Genomic DNA, 16,480 nt, shown 5'->3' with positions numbered 1-16,480 from the left:
TGTGTTTAATTTCCATTTGAGACAACAAAGGTCTAATCATTAATGTTTTCGTAAAAGATAAATACCCGCCAATTTTTTTTATTACTGTCATATCCAAGAGGCACCCTTTTAAAAGCAAACTATGAACATTACGTCCCATAGCAATGGAGATTGGAAACTTAGCTTGGAAAGGAAAAAAATTATAGATTCATAGATTGAGGCCAGAAGGGACCATTGTGATAATCTAGTCTGACCTCCTGTGTAACACAGGCCATAGAACTTCCCCAAAATAACGGCTCGAGCATATCTCTAACCTCTGAGGATTGGACAAAAAGCAACGGGCTTAAATTGCAGCAAGGGCGGTTTAGGTTGGACATTAGGAAAAACTTCCTAACTGTCAGAGTGGTTAAGCACTGGAATAAATTGCCTAGGGAGGTTGTGGAATCTCTGTCATTGCAGATTTTTAAGAGCAGGTTGGACAAACACCTGTGAGGGATGGTCTAGATAATACTTAGTCCTGTCCTGAGTGCAGGTGACTGGACTAGATGACCTCTTGAGGTCCCTTCCATTTCTATGATTCTATGATCTTTTAAAAAAATCCGATCTTGATTTAAAAATCATCAGTGATGGAGAATATACCATGTGCCCCTTATTTCCAGATATAACACATTTCCAGACGTGTTATACTTTTCTCTGCTGGACTGAAGAGTCCATTATTAAATATTTGTTCCCCATGTAGATACTTACAGACTGTAAACAATTCATCCCTTAATATTATCTTTGTTAAACTAAATAGATTGAGCTCTTTGAGTCTATCACTATAAGGCATACTTTCTAATCTTTTAATCATTCTTACTTCTCTTCTCTGAATCCTTTCCAATTTATCAACATCCTTCTTGAATTTGTGGATACCAGAACTGGACACAGTATTCTAGAACTAGCAGCAACAGTGTCAAACAGAGACTCTGTTTATGCATCCCAGGATTGCATTAGCTTGTTTGGCCACAGAGTCACACTGACAGCTAGTATTTAGTTGATAATCCATCACCACCCCCAAATCTTTGTTTCAGAGTCACTGCCTCCCAGAATAGAAGCCCCTATTCTATAGTATAGTCTATATTCTTTTTTCCTAGATATATACCAAGCGATCCAGGATGCTCTGAATTAGTAACCTGTCCCCTTCATTATTTACCACTTTCCCAATTTTTATCAGTGATGATTTTGTTTTCTTCCATTCACTGATAACACTGGAAACACACCCGATCAATAATGATTTTCCATTTTCTATTACATTTTGAGACCTATCAGCTAGCCAGTTTTTAATCAATTTAATGTGTGCTTTGTTAATTTTATATAGTTTTAGTTTATTAATAAAAATATCATGTAGTACCAAGTCAAATGCCTGACAGAAGTTTAAGAATATTATAACAACACTATTACCTTTATCAACCAAATTTATAATCTTATCAAAGAGGTATCAATTTAGTTTGACAGGATCTATTTTCCATAAAGCCATGTTGATTGGCATTAATTATATTACCCTCATTTAATTCTTTGTTAATTGAGTTCCGTATGAGCCACTCCATTATCTTGCCAGGGATTAATATCAGACTGACAGGCCTATAATTACCAGGTTATCCTGTTTACCCTTTTTAAATATTGGCACAACACTAGATTTCTTCCAGTCTTCTGGAACGTATGCAGTGCTCCACAACTTTTTGAAAATTAACATTAATCATTCAGCAAACTCCTCCACCAGCTCTTTTAAAACTCTTGGATGCAAGTTATCTGGACCTGATGATTTAAAATGTCTAACTCTAGTAGCTTCTGTTTAACAGTCTCCAGAGATACTAGTGGAATGGAAAGGGCGTTACCAAATTCTCTTATTTTGGGGTTGATGGTGATCAGGAACATAGAGGAGGGTTAATATTGTGACCTACCCTGGTATATTTGGATAAAAGTACATGGATGTCAACATATGTATTTCATGAAAACAATATTTGTATCTCATGAATCCGCATCCCCACCCCGATAATGAAAATCAAACTACATTAGCTCCCTTACCTTCATAATGTTCACTAAGTCTGTCTGATAGTAGCGATCCTGGTGTGCATTGGCAGCTGCTAAAGTGAGAAGGTAGTCATTCCTTGCATGGGTGGCCTTTGAATTACACTCGGACCGTCGTGCTTTTAACTATATTTTAAAAAAAGGAAATCAAAATATAAGGCAGCTGATTTTGTACTTTTATACTATGAACAAAGCATTAAAATATATATGGCTTTAGACGGGCTGTTGTATTTGTTGCTGCTTTGAAGAATATTTCTATTATTTATACATATACTTTATACAATTTTCATTAGGCAAAATTCCAGCACAAATTTGTGAATGGCTGAACATATCCATCACGTGCTTGTACTTGATTATGGGGAAACATTCTGTACCAGCTGGTCAGTCGTTTTAAAGACAGTATGCCTGATAAAACATGAGGCCTTTCTAGATTTAAAGATAACATTAGTTATGTGTCCCATGAAAGTGACATAATGCTTTACTATAGTTTTAATGAGTAGATAATTTATTTTTAAACTCACCTTTACACTTGCCTTCTGTAAGCTTATCCTTGACTGAAAAAGACTAAGCTTGGACCTGTATTAAAAGTCAATAGAATAGATTAATATCAGAAGTTGTCTCTGGGACAGATAGGGACATAAATAGGCTATCTGATAAGGGGGAGGTTTCCTTTGGGGTTAAATAAATGCAGTAAAATAATTCAATAGCAATTTTTTAGGCTAAACATTTTATTTTTATATTCAAGAGTAAAAATTAAGGGTTTTAGGAAGTGGTTACACACATTGAACAAGCTCATTTGCATAATCAGCTATCTTCACTGCATATTCTGAAATCTTTTGCTCAGTCTTACACTAATTTTCAAAAAATGATTAAATACAACACAGCAGAAAGCTCTGGTGGCAACAGGAACTCGCAAAGTTCTTTTGTTGTTTGTTGCTTATTGGCTATTTGAAAGTCTTCCATTTGATAGCCAGGGTTGCAAACTTGAGCTACTTGCCTTCTAATGGGGTAGCAATGTAAAATCACCAGCAATCAATTCAGGTAAGGTTGAGTGAGGTCTGCCCACAAAGAATTTTTTAAAAGCAGATGTTAGACTAATTTTGAAACTTTGATCAGAGGGTAGGAATCAGTTTGTTTGTTTTTTCCAGGTTAATCATTTTAAAAAACGCCAGAGCCCATACAAGCATCTTAAGAACATCAGGCTTATTTGCAATGAGGTATGAAGGAAAACTTAACTAAAATCATGAACACTTGAATTCTGAAACATTATTCTGTTTATACTATAGGGAAAAAAAAATTGTGAAACAGACACTATGAACTAATGCTTTAAATCAGATGATAGCTAAGCTTTCTGAAAACATATTAACCCTGAAGAGGTCTAAACAACCAATGTTCTCAGAAATAAAACATTATCCAATAACTGTAAATTTTATCTTGTGTTTTATCTCACTTTATGAGCAACAAGCATCCATATATACCACCCAAGAAGATGGCATTTGAAATGGAGTAAATAACAACAGCCCTAAATAACTGTTGTACACAAAGAGAACATTACACATTCTTTTTTGGTAGGACTGGAGCATCCTTCCATGGACAAAATTATTCCTGGTTAAAATAACTTTGTTCAATTTTTTAAAAAGCTTTCTAAAATTTCATACGTAAAACTGATAAAACACCAACTTTAGCTACATTTGATTCTGATGATATGATATATAACCATGCCATCCCTCTTGATAAATACGTCCACTACCCTCATTTAACTTCAGTACAGTTTTCCCACTAAGTCTACATTAGAAACTGGGTCTACATTAGAAACTTTAGCTGGGATAGTAATGTTGGCTAGAATTTTTTTAATTATGTTAAAATATTGGCAAAAGCCCTGGAGTATATAAGGTTGTGGCAGCATAAGAGGGCTTTTGCTTTAAAGTAAAACAGGATAAGCTATACTGGCAAAAGCACTTTTTTCAAGGTAAGTGTTGTGTATACGAGGAGGGTTTGCCGATATAGCTATATTAGTTTATACCTGGCCTAAGTCTATTCTAAAGAAGCTGGCAACTACTATGATGCAATGTTACCACAAAAAGCCAATGGGCATATATTGACCGTTTGGTGTGTCAGGTGGAGGACAGAAGAGTAAGAAAAAGGATTCCACAATGACTGGTAGCTTCTATACTTGTTTTAAGAAGACCTCCACCCCCAAGACACAATAGCTGTTCTATTCTGAGCTGCCAATCGAGGCCACGTAGACCCCTCCCACCCCGAGCAGGCCTGCCAATGGGGATGGGTGGGGGGGCAAAGCGCGCAATTGCCTAAGGGTCCAGGCAATTTAAAAGGGGCCAGGAGCCCCGGGCGGGCCTCAGGGCTCCTAGGCGTGTGAGGGGGGTTCCGGCAGCAGTGAAGGCAGCCAGGCGGGCATGTGGCAGCCCTGGCCATGCCAGAAGATCGTGCCCAGCAGCTCAGGTGCAGCAGCTTGCTGGGCACCAGCCAGCACAGGTGCAGCACTGCCCAAATGTCAGAAGGACCTTTCTAGGGGGCCCATTGACTGTTCTGCCCTGGGCAGAACCGTTCCTAGGGCACGGAGAACCGAGGTAACCGCTCCAGGCCTCGTGCTTTGGGGGCCTCCGCCAGCCAGTTGCGATTGGTCAGCACAGTTGGTCCCAGAAGTGACGGATTCGTCACTTCCACCCCAGGCCCCACGTCCCCCGAGGGAAGGCCCTGGGGCGTGGAATTGCTGTCGGCGGGCCTGCCCCCAAGTAGGGGGCAGGAGAAGGAAAGCTCTACAAAGAGTGTTGGGCTCCCTATTGAAAGAGCATGAAATTGGCCTCCAGGATCCAGGGAGATCTGATTGAGACCTGCCCATTCAATTTGAATGCCCTCTGCTTCCACAGCAACTTCAGGGCCCCTGGAGCTCCTTCCAGCTCTCTGGCAACATGGCTGTAGCCTGGCTTCCTCCACCCACCATGGTCTCTGGAATCCCTTTCAAAGGGAACTCTACATTAAGGAGAGATTTCTGTGAAAAAATTAAGATTGCCTCAGGCTTCATTAAAGCCCTGTTGGGCTTCCCACAAACATAAGAATTCCTGAATTTATGGAGGGCTCTCTAACTATGCCCTTTTACTGCCCACAATTTGAAAGTGATTAATAGTTGGTACTGTTATTCTTATTTCTGGTACTGTTACTCTTATTTTTATTTTTTTAAATTAATGTGTTGCAAAAGGTATCTGCATTAGTTAGCACCATCTCTGAACTCCCAGCTGAATTAGATTGTCCCAAGCTGTGTTTTTTTCTGTAAGATTTATAAATGGAGAAGGATACAATCCCTTACTTGTGGTAAATAAAATATTTTACATTTTTCCTGCTTTTTCTAAGATTTACACTTGATTTTTAGTTGACTAATTGCATAAAGCTGTTTATAACATTCATTATAACATTTAGTTGTTTATAACATTCATCCAAACTTAGCTTTCCAAAACCCTCAAACCACCAATATTTTGGATAACTTTCTAGTTCCAATTAGAAAACAAAATGTGCACACGAAAAGCTGAAAACTTATGTCAGTAAATTCTAGTATAAAAAGGATATCTAGAATTTGATAGTGTTTATGTTATACTTCCAGCCTTCATACAATGCTCATTTAAGAAACTGGAGGAAAATAGCACTGTATACACAAGGCCAACTATTTGTACAAATCTAATGCAAACTGGATTTTATCTGCCTGCAGAAGCAGGCCTTCTGCATACCATCTGATAGTCTGTCATTTTAATCTTTACAATACCAATGTGAGACTGGGCCAAATTCCCCTAGCTCAACCTTTGATCTTTTGAGGAAGTGGGTGGATAGCGTATGATATTCCCACCCCCTCCAGCCAGTTGTATGTCACCACATCCAGAACTTTCCAGTTCCTGAATTGTGTGGAAAGAGCTCCCTGAACAACATTTTTTTCTAAATAACTTTTTCTTAAAAATGAAAAATAATAAAAGAAAATACTTCAAACTTTAAGGAGAAGTGAGTGGGCATCCTTTTACATTACCTTATAAAAAAATGCATAACAGGTAATTACTTTCTTTTTAAAGATGCCATGTACACAACTTTGCCATTCTTGGCGAACAAGTTTGAGGGATGTTTAAAAAAAAAAAAAGTGATAAAATTGCAACAGGCAGTGAAAAATAAAGGCCAAAGCCCAAAATGGAAACATGCAAGTTATGTGTTTTAGTGAAAGGAAGGGTAAGATTACCTCCACCGGACAAGAGGTATTCAAAAGCTACAGCCTCAAAGATATAACCTCATAAAAGCAAAACAACACTTCCCGAACAATACTCAACTGTGAAGCAAGATGCATGCTTGATCAAAAGGATGTATGAAAGCAAAGTAAGGCAAACCTCAACACAAGCTTATTCAGAGCTAGTATCCTGCTCTTACAACAAAACTGAGTGTAATGATTAAGACAAATACGATATTTACACACACATAATTAATTACAGAGTTGCTATTATAAGTACATACTTGGCCTCAATATCGGCTTTTTCCCGCACTGCATGAGCCATCTGTTCAGTCTCAAAGTACTTCTTCTTGCTCTTAGCTAAATCTTTTACTGTCTCTTGCAATTCAGCCTGGATCTTTGTCAACTGGTCTACACACTGCAAAACAGAATACAACAAACAAGCTTATAATAGAATTAATATCATTGTACTATTATTGTTCAATAAATCTTGCACAGATCCATATCCTCTATAAGTTCTTCTAGGTTAACTATAGATTCAGTCCACCTTTTAAAATAAACCAAACCAAAGAACCAACATCTTTTTATCTCAATTGCTCTTTAAAAAAAAATCAGCAACTATTTAACTCACAATGTTTAAAATATGCAGTGTTGTTGTAGCCACATTGGTCCCGGGATACTAGAGAGACAAGGTGGGTGAGGTAATATCTTTTATTCGACCAACGTCTGTTGGTGAGAGTGACAAGTTTTCAAGCTCACACAGAGCTCAAAAGCTTATCTCTGAAAACCTAAAGAAGAGAGCTGTATAAGCGCGAAAGCTTGTCTCTCTCACCAACAGAAGTTAGTCCCAATAAAAGACATTACATACCTCACCCACCTTGTCTCTCTGTTTAAAATGTTATACTTACAAGATTTGAAAGCTCTTAATGGGGAAAGTAGTTGCAATAACCTAGATGCAGTATGGAAATGCCAAAGGTACTTCAGCCAGAAGGGATATGGAAAATTACTTAGAGACTAGTGACTTCAAGCAAATAAGCATCACTACACTTGTACTTCTGTAGCTTAAGCGATCCTCTATCGTTTCTAACATTGAGGATAAGCACCAAAGGTAGCACTAACAACTGTAAATTAATGCCACTATTCTATTCCATCTTAATTTTTAAAAGGTCACAAAGGCATTTCATACTCCTACTATACATTCTTGTTCCCAACTCAACCAACATTCATTTAAAACCATGCACTGCAGTATAGAAAATATTTTTACAACAAAAGCCATTACAGAATACGTGATGGGTGCAAGTATCAGTCTACTTGACAGAACACAGTGAAATAACTTGCTTTCAAAAAGTTAGCAAAAAAAATCATACTAGTAGAATACCTGCAAAATTTGAGAATCTCTTTACTTTTCCCCCAAAACTGAAAGCAGAGAAAAAAATATACTCTCTTTGAATCCAAGAAAGAAATACAATGGATTAATTCTGAATTGTTAAATACTATTTTAAATGTGGTTGTTTTTTTCTGTTCCAAGCTGCATGTTAAGAGCTTTCCAATGTGTAGGGTTAAATCAGAAATTAGAGTCAAGCACAAAGGCAATTTTCTTTATACCTCAAGCTTAAAATTTATAGCTTTTCATGGAGAGGTGAAATAAAAATTTCATCTGTTTGCATGGATAAAATATAAGAATATAATCAGCATTGATAATGTACATTTTAATCTGACAGAAAACAGTGTGTGGAAAACAGCAGGAATAGCAATGAAATTGTTCAACGGGAGAAAACACATACTGCCCCAGAAATAACTTAGAAGACATCAATGCCCAGAATTATATCCTGCTTCATAACATAATAAATCCATGTTTTTATTTTTGTTTAAACTACCTGTTCAACTTCGAGTACGCAAGATTTGCACACAAATATTACAGTATGTGGGTTCAAGTCCACTGATATCTCAGAGTCTTTTCACTGGTTTCAACAGACTTTGGATCAGACGCTATATGAACAACCCTATTATAGTAAAGCATTATGCATCTTCTCATTTATATGCAAACATTCTGACTTGTCTTTTGAATGCAGAAAAACCTGTTAGAACATTAATATCTGAATTAAAGTTTTGATGCCACAGTAGGACAATCTTAAAAATGTATTTTTCTAAGACTCATTATTGCACTCAAATGCTTTCTACATTTCCTTTGTCACTATACTAATTACCAACAGGCTGTTTTGTAAACCCATGTTCTTTCCTTTATAATCAGCCTTTATAACCATCATACTTTAGTTACATATTGTTAAAGGCAGAACAGTTAACCATTTAAAAAAACAAAATCTATTGCCTGTCACCTGTAACAGTTACTTGTTACAGCTTTCAAGATCTGCAGTTATTAAATGTTAAAATGTCACGTATCCTAGTATAAAGTTTCGCCAAATTATACCACCCTCCTCTCAGTACTGGCAGTTTTTAAATTCAACTTCCTTTCTGGTTGAAATCTGCACTGAATATGGGTGTAAGGAAAAAGTTCTATCAGTTCAAGAGAAAATATCCAATAGCAACAAAAATCCCAGGATATGTACAATTCTCTCTTCAAAATCTGCAGAGAATTCAAGTGCCTAGCAAGGGATTTTTAATTTATCCCTTCTTAACAGAAACCTGTTCTCCCACTAATAACCTGAGATTTCCTTCTGGCTAGTGGAAATGAAAATCTAGTCTGTTCAGATTAAAATTATCACCTCAAATGAGCAGACCAATGAAGTACAGGACTTAATATAAGATTGATAGAATTTATGGAGAGCGCTGAGGGTGGACACCCCGGTATGATGAAAGGGAGGAGGAGGAACTTTTGTAGGTGGCTGGCTGGCACAACGTCTGAATGATTATTTTAGACTACTGGGATTTTATTGCAATAATGATTAGGGTTAAGGTGACTAGACCCTACATAGGCAGTTTTTCTTTAAAATATTTAAATCAAAATGCAAATATGTAAGACTTGACCATGTTTATACCTATATAGATACATATAAAAATAAAATGAAGTAGAATGTGTAAGGGGCCTTTATTGCTGAAGAGTAAAAACTTAACAGGAGAAAGAACTCCAAAAGCATTTGTTTGGTTTGGGTGTGGTTTTTTGTGGGGGGGCGGGGAGGCAGGGAGTTGTATACTTTTAAAAAATTGTTTGATTTTAATATGTATTTGAACTTTACTGCCCAGAAATCCTAGAGAAAATCTTTGAAGGGTAATGAAAAATGACTTTATCTAAGTTAAAATCTGACACTGTAATATTATGTAATCTCAGAGGAACTGAAAAACAAAAAGGCAAAGGTACTTAATCAGCATCTCAAACTGCCTCTTCTGGAGGTTTAATGAAGCCAATGTAACTGACTCTATCCTCACTAGATACAATATGATTTCCTCTAGTTATAGACTAATTCAAACATGCAAAAAACTGTATTTACATTTGGGAAGAGATGTGTGTTTTTGTTTCATTTTCTCTGTATCAATGATTTTTACCTCTACCTATATGTCTTTGAGACTCCTGCATCTAACCTTCTAACTATTAAACTTTACAGACTTTTATTTGAAGTTGCCTGCAGTTGCCCTAATTTAGCATGATCAGGACCCAGAAAAAGCTGAGGTGAAGTTTCTTGTTGAGGGCCCCATTATCAAGGAGGTAGAAGCTTGGGGGAAAATATGTGGTAGACAAGACAGCATCTCAAGTGTCACTGTTTCAAGTTGAAGTTTACTTTGATGCCTTCCAGTATGGTATCAGAAGTGCTTTACCTGCTCCAGGTCTGAAATTCACTAGGTTTTTTAACCAGGACAGAAGTCAGAAATATCATAAGAACAACTGTGTGTTTAACTCTGTTTGGAAATCCAAGAAAACAACAGCTCCCAGCAAATTATGCTGTACTTTACTCTCACTTGCACTGTTTAAAACATTAATTTTGTTACGAAAATATTTAATTATGCTCCATAGTAGATGATTATTCTGAGCGATACAAAAAGTACAATGATCCCAGGCTAGCTCAGACTCGAAGGTCTGCATCGTTCCTCCAAGGACCTGTCCCACTAATTCAGAAGTGGTGAATAAATTCCAGAGGGAGCGAGAAGAACAGTTATCATGGCTTAAGGACGAATGGTGAGAAAGAAGTGATAGAGAAAGGGAACTCTTAAAAATACTACTACAAACTTTTAAAATAAAATAAAGACCTCCTTTCCCAACTCTGCCATTGATTCATAAACTCCCTGAACTTCCAGTATTTAAGGAAGCAGTAGCAGGAGCCATTTACCAAACTAATTAAAACATGAGAAATTACCATAATATTTGTTGGAAAACTCCACAGAAAAATACACACATGCAATAAGAGAGTCTGAGCTCCAGAAAAATCAATGTCTCACATAGTGGGTGGACCACTACAATAATCTCTCAAGGAATTGGCAACTGAGCTTATGATGAGACATACATAAGTTTATACCCCGCACATCTGGAAAAGTTACAACATGGGATGTCAGCTCATTTCAGCTAAGAACACTACAACTCTCACGTCTTTAATGGAGAGAGAAAGATACAGGCTCTGGAGTACTCCAAATTAAACATGACAAACACCATATGATCAAACTCTGGGTACAATGTAAATAAAGAATTTACCTGTAGTCCCCACTTAAATGAGCAACATTCTTGTTAAATGGCAGACTAAACATTTTGAACCACAAGCAGTTTTTTGGACAGTTGCAGTATGTGTTCAAACAGCACACCCTCCACTTGACCTCCTGCCTCCCCCCCACCCCCCCCGGGCCTTTGGCCTATCTTATATAGAGTGCATCCGCAGGTAACATTTTTGGTAACTTCTAGACACAAATTCCCCATTCCTATGCTGATATTTATACTCTGTGCTCTCTCTTTAAAACTTCATTTTAGCAGTCCTCAAATTACAACTACGCTCATCCCAAACGCCACTGAGATCCATAATTAACTTCTCTTCACAATACACAGCTCATTAGAACATGAAAAATATTCAGCTTACATGAGCAAGAAGCCCTGTATTTAAAAAGACATTTTATAAAAGCTGATTCCACATAAGGTTTGATTAAAAATATACTGAATACTGAACTGTTCTCACTGCACATGTTAAGGTGTAGATCACTTTAAAATAACTAGCTGAAAGCCTGTGCGTTGCCTGGGTGTAATTTGTAAAGTCCTGTGTGTAAAAAAGACAAAAATGGTTGATAATGTAAAAACTGGATGGTAACAGACTGTGAAACCCAGCGATGATTGAACCTGGTGATATTCTAAACAAAAAAGAGCTTGCAACCATGCTTGTAGCTGTTTCCATCACATCACTCTTACTTTACAGACATTTTAGGCTTCAGAGTGACACAGTAACATTCCTGGAATCTCATTATATCGCTGTAGTAAGTAATAAAACATTTTAAAATAAAAGTCAACTTACTTTCTCTCTTAACTGTAAGAATTTTTCGGTACGGATTAATGCATGAGACTGCCTCTTGTACCAACTTTTACAGGATGTGACCGAGTCTTCTCCACTTCCACAACATCTTTAGGGGCAGCATACGCCACTCCCCCGGGTTTAAAATGCACTGCAGCTTAAAGTCAGAGCCTATTCTACCGAAAACGCATCTGGGAAAAGTCTACGTCACTTCCAAAGCAGGGCTACTTTTTCTATTTTTGTGTCACCACTGGATCAATTCAGTCTGATTGCCAAAGCATGAAATTAGATTTGCAAAGGAGTTTTTGACCCTCTTTAATTGACCCTCAAGTCCATTAAAAAAACTTCAGTCTGGAATATTTAGTTCATTATTATGAACAACTGGTTCAATACACACTCATGGTTTAACTTCTACAAAGGAATGCAGCTGAACAGGCAGAAACAGGAATACAGATTCTTTAGAAATATTTCTACTGCTCTATAATCCCTACTAGTCCTGAACAACACACTTGTAAAAGCAACAACTCTCAACAAAGAAAAAAAAAAAAAAAAGAGAGAGAAAATACCTTTTTTAACTGTTGTTCCTTAAAGCACTTGACTGTCCTGGCAGGTTCAGAAATTAGGTTTTTGTAGTTTTCACAGACAGTGAGCCGGGATTGGGCCACCTGCATTGTGCCTTCTAGAAATGATTTCCAAACTGGATACATGCTCCTACAAACAAACAAACATTAAAAGATGGTGAGAAAGGGAAAAAGGGAGACAGGAATATTTTACTTTTACTGCTACTAATCATTTATAAAACACTGTTAATGTATGGACTGTTTTACAGAGTCGGACACTCTTAGCGGCTGGCTTGCCCTCGCAGGGAGCCTTTGCTGCTTCCTGCGGCACATGCGGGCAGAGGCCTGTATTCTCTCAGCGCCGGGGGGAGCTTGGGAAGGCATCAATGCCACCAGAAGTGTGTGTCCCCTACTGCTCCTGGGAGTCAGTGGCGGATCCTTTAAGGGGCTAAGGGCCCCGACTGGGGAGGCACATCCACATGGCTCCAGGGTGGCAGGGCAGCCCGAACCAGGCCCCCATGGCCTTTCTTGCCCAGTTCCGGGCAGCCGTGCTTCTTCCTTTTTCTTCTGGGCATTGGTGATGGGGAGCGATGCTGGGCGGAGCCCAGTGACAGGGTTGTGCTGTGCACCGAGAGCGAGGTACTAGGCAAGTCTTGGTAGGACGGCTCGGAAGTCAGATGAAGGGCAGCCTCCATGAGGAGAGCCCGCAAACGAATATCCTGCTCCTTCTAAGTCCTGGGTCAAAAATGTTTACAAATATGACACTTGTTCTTCACATGTGATTCCCACAAGCACTTGGGGCAGCCGCTATGGGGGGTCACTTACAGGCATAGGCCTGTTACAGTTTGCGCAGGGCTTAAACTCCAGACCCAGGGCATGCCCCACCTGGGAGGAAGTCCCCACTGGGACTCTAACTTCTGACTCTTAACAACTACTTAACACTAACTACTATAAACAACTATTTACAAAGCCCTAGGCTTGAAGTCAGAAGAGACGAAACTGCTAGCCACCGCTAGCCCTTGCTATGCAAGGAAAGGCGCTCTGACTAACCATCACAGGCGGAAAGAAAGAACTGAGAGCACGTAGGGCCAGGAGTGCCTGATATAGCAATGCATGAGCACAGCACTCAAGAGGGCACCACAGCTGGCCCTATGGATACCGCTAAGGCAAAAATCTCTGACGACCGCGCACGTGGGCACGTGCACACCTACAATGGAATCGACATGAGCAAGCACTCTAAGAACATTAATTTCAGTTACAGAAGAAAGGGTTCTTCATTGTTGTGTAGAATAATTACACAAATTAGCAATGTAAGTACAGCTATTTAAAAAGACCCAATTGTTAAATTACCTATAGTCACTTCGCTCATCTGTTTTTATTCCAGGCCAATCCTTCTTTAAGTATTGACTAGCCAACTTCTGAATGCCCTATAAAAAATAAATAAAAAGACTGTTAAAAATAAGTAAGAAAATGTACTATAAAAAGGAGTTTCACTACAGTGATCTCATACACAAATAAAAAAAATCTGACATTTTAACAAACAACCCAGTAATCTATCATTTTAATAAACTAATGTAATGCAAAACGATTCCTCTTTCCCCATATATCTTCTTATATTTTTGCTTGGTATTGAGGTATGTTGATTCACTTTATTTGGTTTTATGGTAATGTTATTAGCTTTGTTTTATATATACGATCCTAATCACTCTGTAGACAAACAAGAATTCATTAGAATATTCAACATGGAGAATGTGTGTGACCAAAATAAGTAGCATGAAATAGATATAAATTCAGATGTTATGGATTAATAAAAAATATCTACTGTAATTATACAGGTATAAGTTATTCTAATACAATAACAAATTTCTTATAGAAAATATAATAAAAAGTACACTACAACAAATATGTAACTAACAACTCTCAGCTTAAAATCGGATACTGGAAACAAATTTCTTTAACTGAGTTCAGACCTGCAAGGCACTGAATGCTCTCAACTCTCATTGAAGGTAACGGAAGTTGAGGGAGCTCAATTCCTGACAGGATCAGGCCCTAATTTTCCGTATCAATTTAGATGCCTATAAACTGGAGTTTGAAACATACAGTTTACTTTTATTTATTTATGCTGTTTACTTTCTGGAACACTCATCTTGGACATTGCACATCAATGACAACAGTTTCATGTTCAAGTTCTCAGTGCAGTTACGTTTGGTTTGCAAACACTGAAGGGGAACCTCTGGTGTAAAAAATAATCACTTCCCTTATAATTTAAAACATACGGAATCATTTATATTGGTCTTATTGCATTTTTTTAAAATCCAATCTAATTTTTGGACCAAATTTGATTCACAGTATCCCTTTGTGAAGGAGTACTTGTGGCACCTTAGAGACTAACCAATTTATTTGAGCATAAGCTTTCGTGAGCTACAGCATCCGATGAAGTGAGCTGTAGCCCACGAAAGCTTATGCTCAAATAAATTGGTTAGTCTCTAAGGTGCCACAAGTACTCCTTTTCTTTTTGTGAATACAGACTAACACGGCTGTTACTCAGTATCCCTTTAAATGCAGAAGTGGTAAATAGATTGGTGGAAAGCAGCTAGAGAGAAGGTTTTCTTTCCAAGATTTCCATCCCTCAGCTTCTGAACCTGCTCAACAGAATGTATTGACTTTTTACTTGATTGATTTCATGAGATGAGTGCCATAGGAAGAATAAAGTGGCAAACAGGATACATGCCAACTCTGTTGGGATGTACAGACAATGGGTTTAATGAAACTTGTGGCAAAACTTCCTGTGGCAGCTGACATCCAGCATGATAAAGGGCAAATTCCTGAAAGAATGTTAAAGATAAGAGCACAGTTAGCTGAAAATTTATCAGCTACTTAAGGCAATTCGTGCATACGTTAAATGCAACAAATAATTATTTTGGATGCATAGGTAAAACAGAGCATAATTCGGCTTGCAGATATTCTGTTGCTGGTGATGCATGAGATAGAAACAAACGTGAAGGTCAGAGAGCAGCATGAGGTTGTTGGGCTGGTGATTTATTTTTGAACTGAGCACACATGACATGGAAATCAGTGAGGCAATATGAATGTAAAGCTTCCACAGTTTTGAGCAGGGTTGTCAAACAATTAAAAAAATCAATCAAGATTAATCACGAGATTCAAAAAATTAATTGCACTTAATCAGAGTTTTAATTGCACTGTTAAACAACAAGATACCAGTTTAAATTAATTATAATTATTTTTGGACGTCTTTCTACATTTTCAAATATATTTATTTCAATTACAATGTGGAATACAAACTGTAAAATGCTCACTTCATATTATTATTTTTGATTACAAATATTTTCTCTGTAAAAAAAGAAAAACTACAAGTCGAAGCATGAAGGGGCATATGGATGTTTAGAGTATCTGGCATATAAATACCTTGCACCGCTGGCTACAACAGTACTATGCGAACACCTCTTCTCACTTTCAGGTGACATTGTAAATAAGTAGCGGGCAGCATTAGCCCCCATAAATGTAAACAAACTAGTTTGTCTTAGCGATTGACTGAACAAGATTTAGGATTGAATGTACTTGTAGGCTCTAAAGTTTTACATTGTTTTGTTTTTAGTGCAATAATGTAAAAAAAAAAAGTAATTCTACATTTGTAAGTTGCACTTTCATGATAAAGAGATTGCACTATAGTACTTGTATGAGTTGAATTAAACAATACTATTTCTTTTATTTACCTTTTTTACAGTGCAAATATTTGTAATAAAAATAATACAAAGTGGGCACTGCACATTTTGTATTCTGTGTTGTAATTGAAATAAATACATTTGGAAAACATAGAACATCCAAAAATATTTATAATTATTTTAAATTAGGATTTTATTAACAACAGTGCAATTAAAACTGCGATTCATTACAAGTAATTTTTATAATCAAATTCATTTGTTTTTAGTTAATTGCTTGAGTTAACTGCAATTAATTGACAGCCCTGTTTTTGAGTAATTTTTCAGGGTAGAGCCACGCTTAAACAATATGACCGCTGCAATCTTTACGCAAGTGGGTCTTTGTGGGGCTAGCTGGAAGAAAAGGGTTCCGTGACAGCAGGTGGGGAAGAGGAATATTTATAGGGATGGACAGGAAGGGCAGGAAGTGGTTTGGACCAGGTCAAGACAAGGTCATTGCATTTGCCCTTCCTGCTGACCAGAAATGGGGCAGGTATT

General features: G+C 37.5%; 1 protein-coding gene across 6 annotated transcripts in view; it reads right to left on the bottom strand.

Moving 5' to 3' along the window:
* Nucleotides 1-16,480, bottom strand: part of FCHSD2 (FCH and double SH3 domains 2) — a 231,538-nt gene that overhangs the window by 91,228 nt on the left and 123,830 nt on the right. For all 6 annotated transcript variants that reach the window (XM_037881542.2, XM_037881430.2, XM_037881482.2 and 3 more), the window contains 5 exons: nucleotides 13,614-13,690; nucleotides 12,270-12,414; nucleotides 6,550-6,683; nucleotides 2,568-2,622; nucleotides 2,044-2,172 (listed from right to left, as the gene is read on the bottom strand). In XM_037881542.2, the coding sequence (XP_037737470.1) occupies nucleotides 2,044-2,172; nucleotides 2,568-2,622; nucleotides 6,550-6,683; nucleotides 12,270-12,414; nucleotides 13,614-13,690 (540 nt within the window). The remainder of the gene's footprint in view (nucleotides 1-2,043; nucleotides 2,173-2,567; nucleotides 2,623-6,549; nucleotides 6,684-12,269; nucleotides 12,415-13,613; nucleotides 13,691-16,480) is intronic.

Source organism: Chelonia mydas, chromosome 1 (genome assembly GCF_015237465.2).
Source record: "Chelonia mydas isolate rCheMyd1 chromosome 1, rCheMyd1.pri.v2, whole genome shotgun sequence".
NCBI lineage: Eukaryota > Metazoa > Chordata > Testudines > Cheloniidae > Chelonia > Chelonia mydas.
Note: the sequence above shows the minus strand (reverse complement) of the source record. Positions and strands in the feature narration are given on the sequence as shown.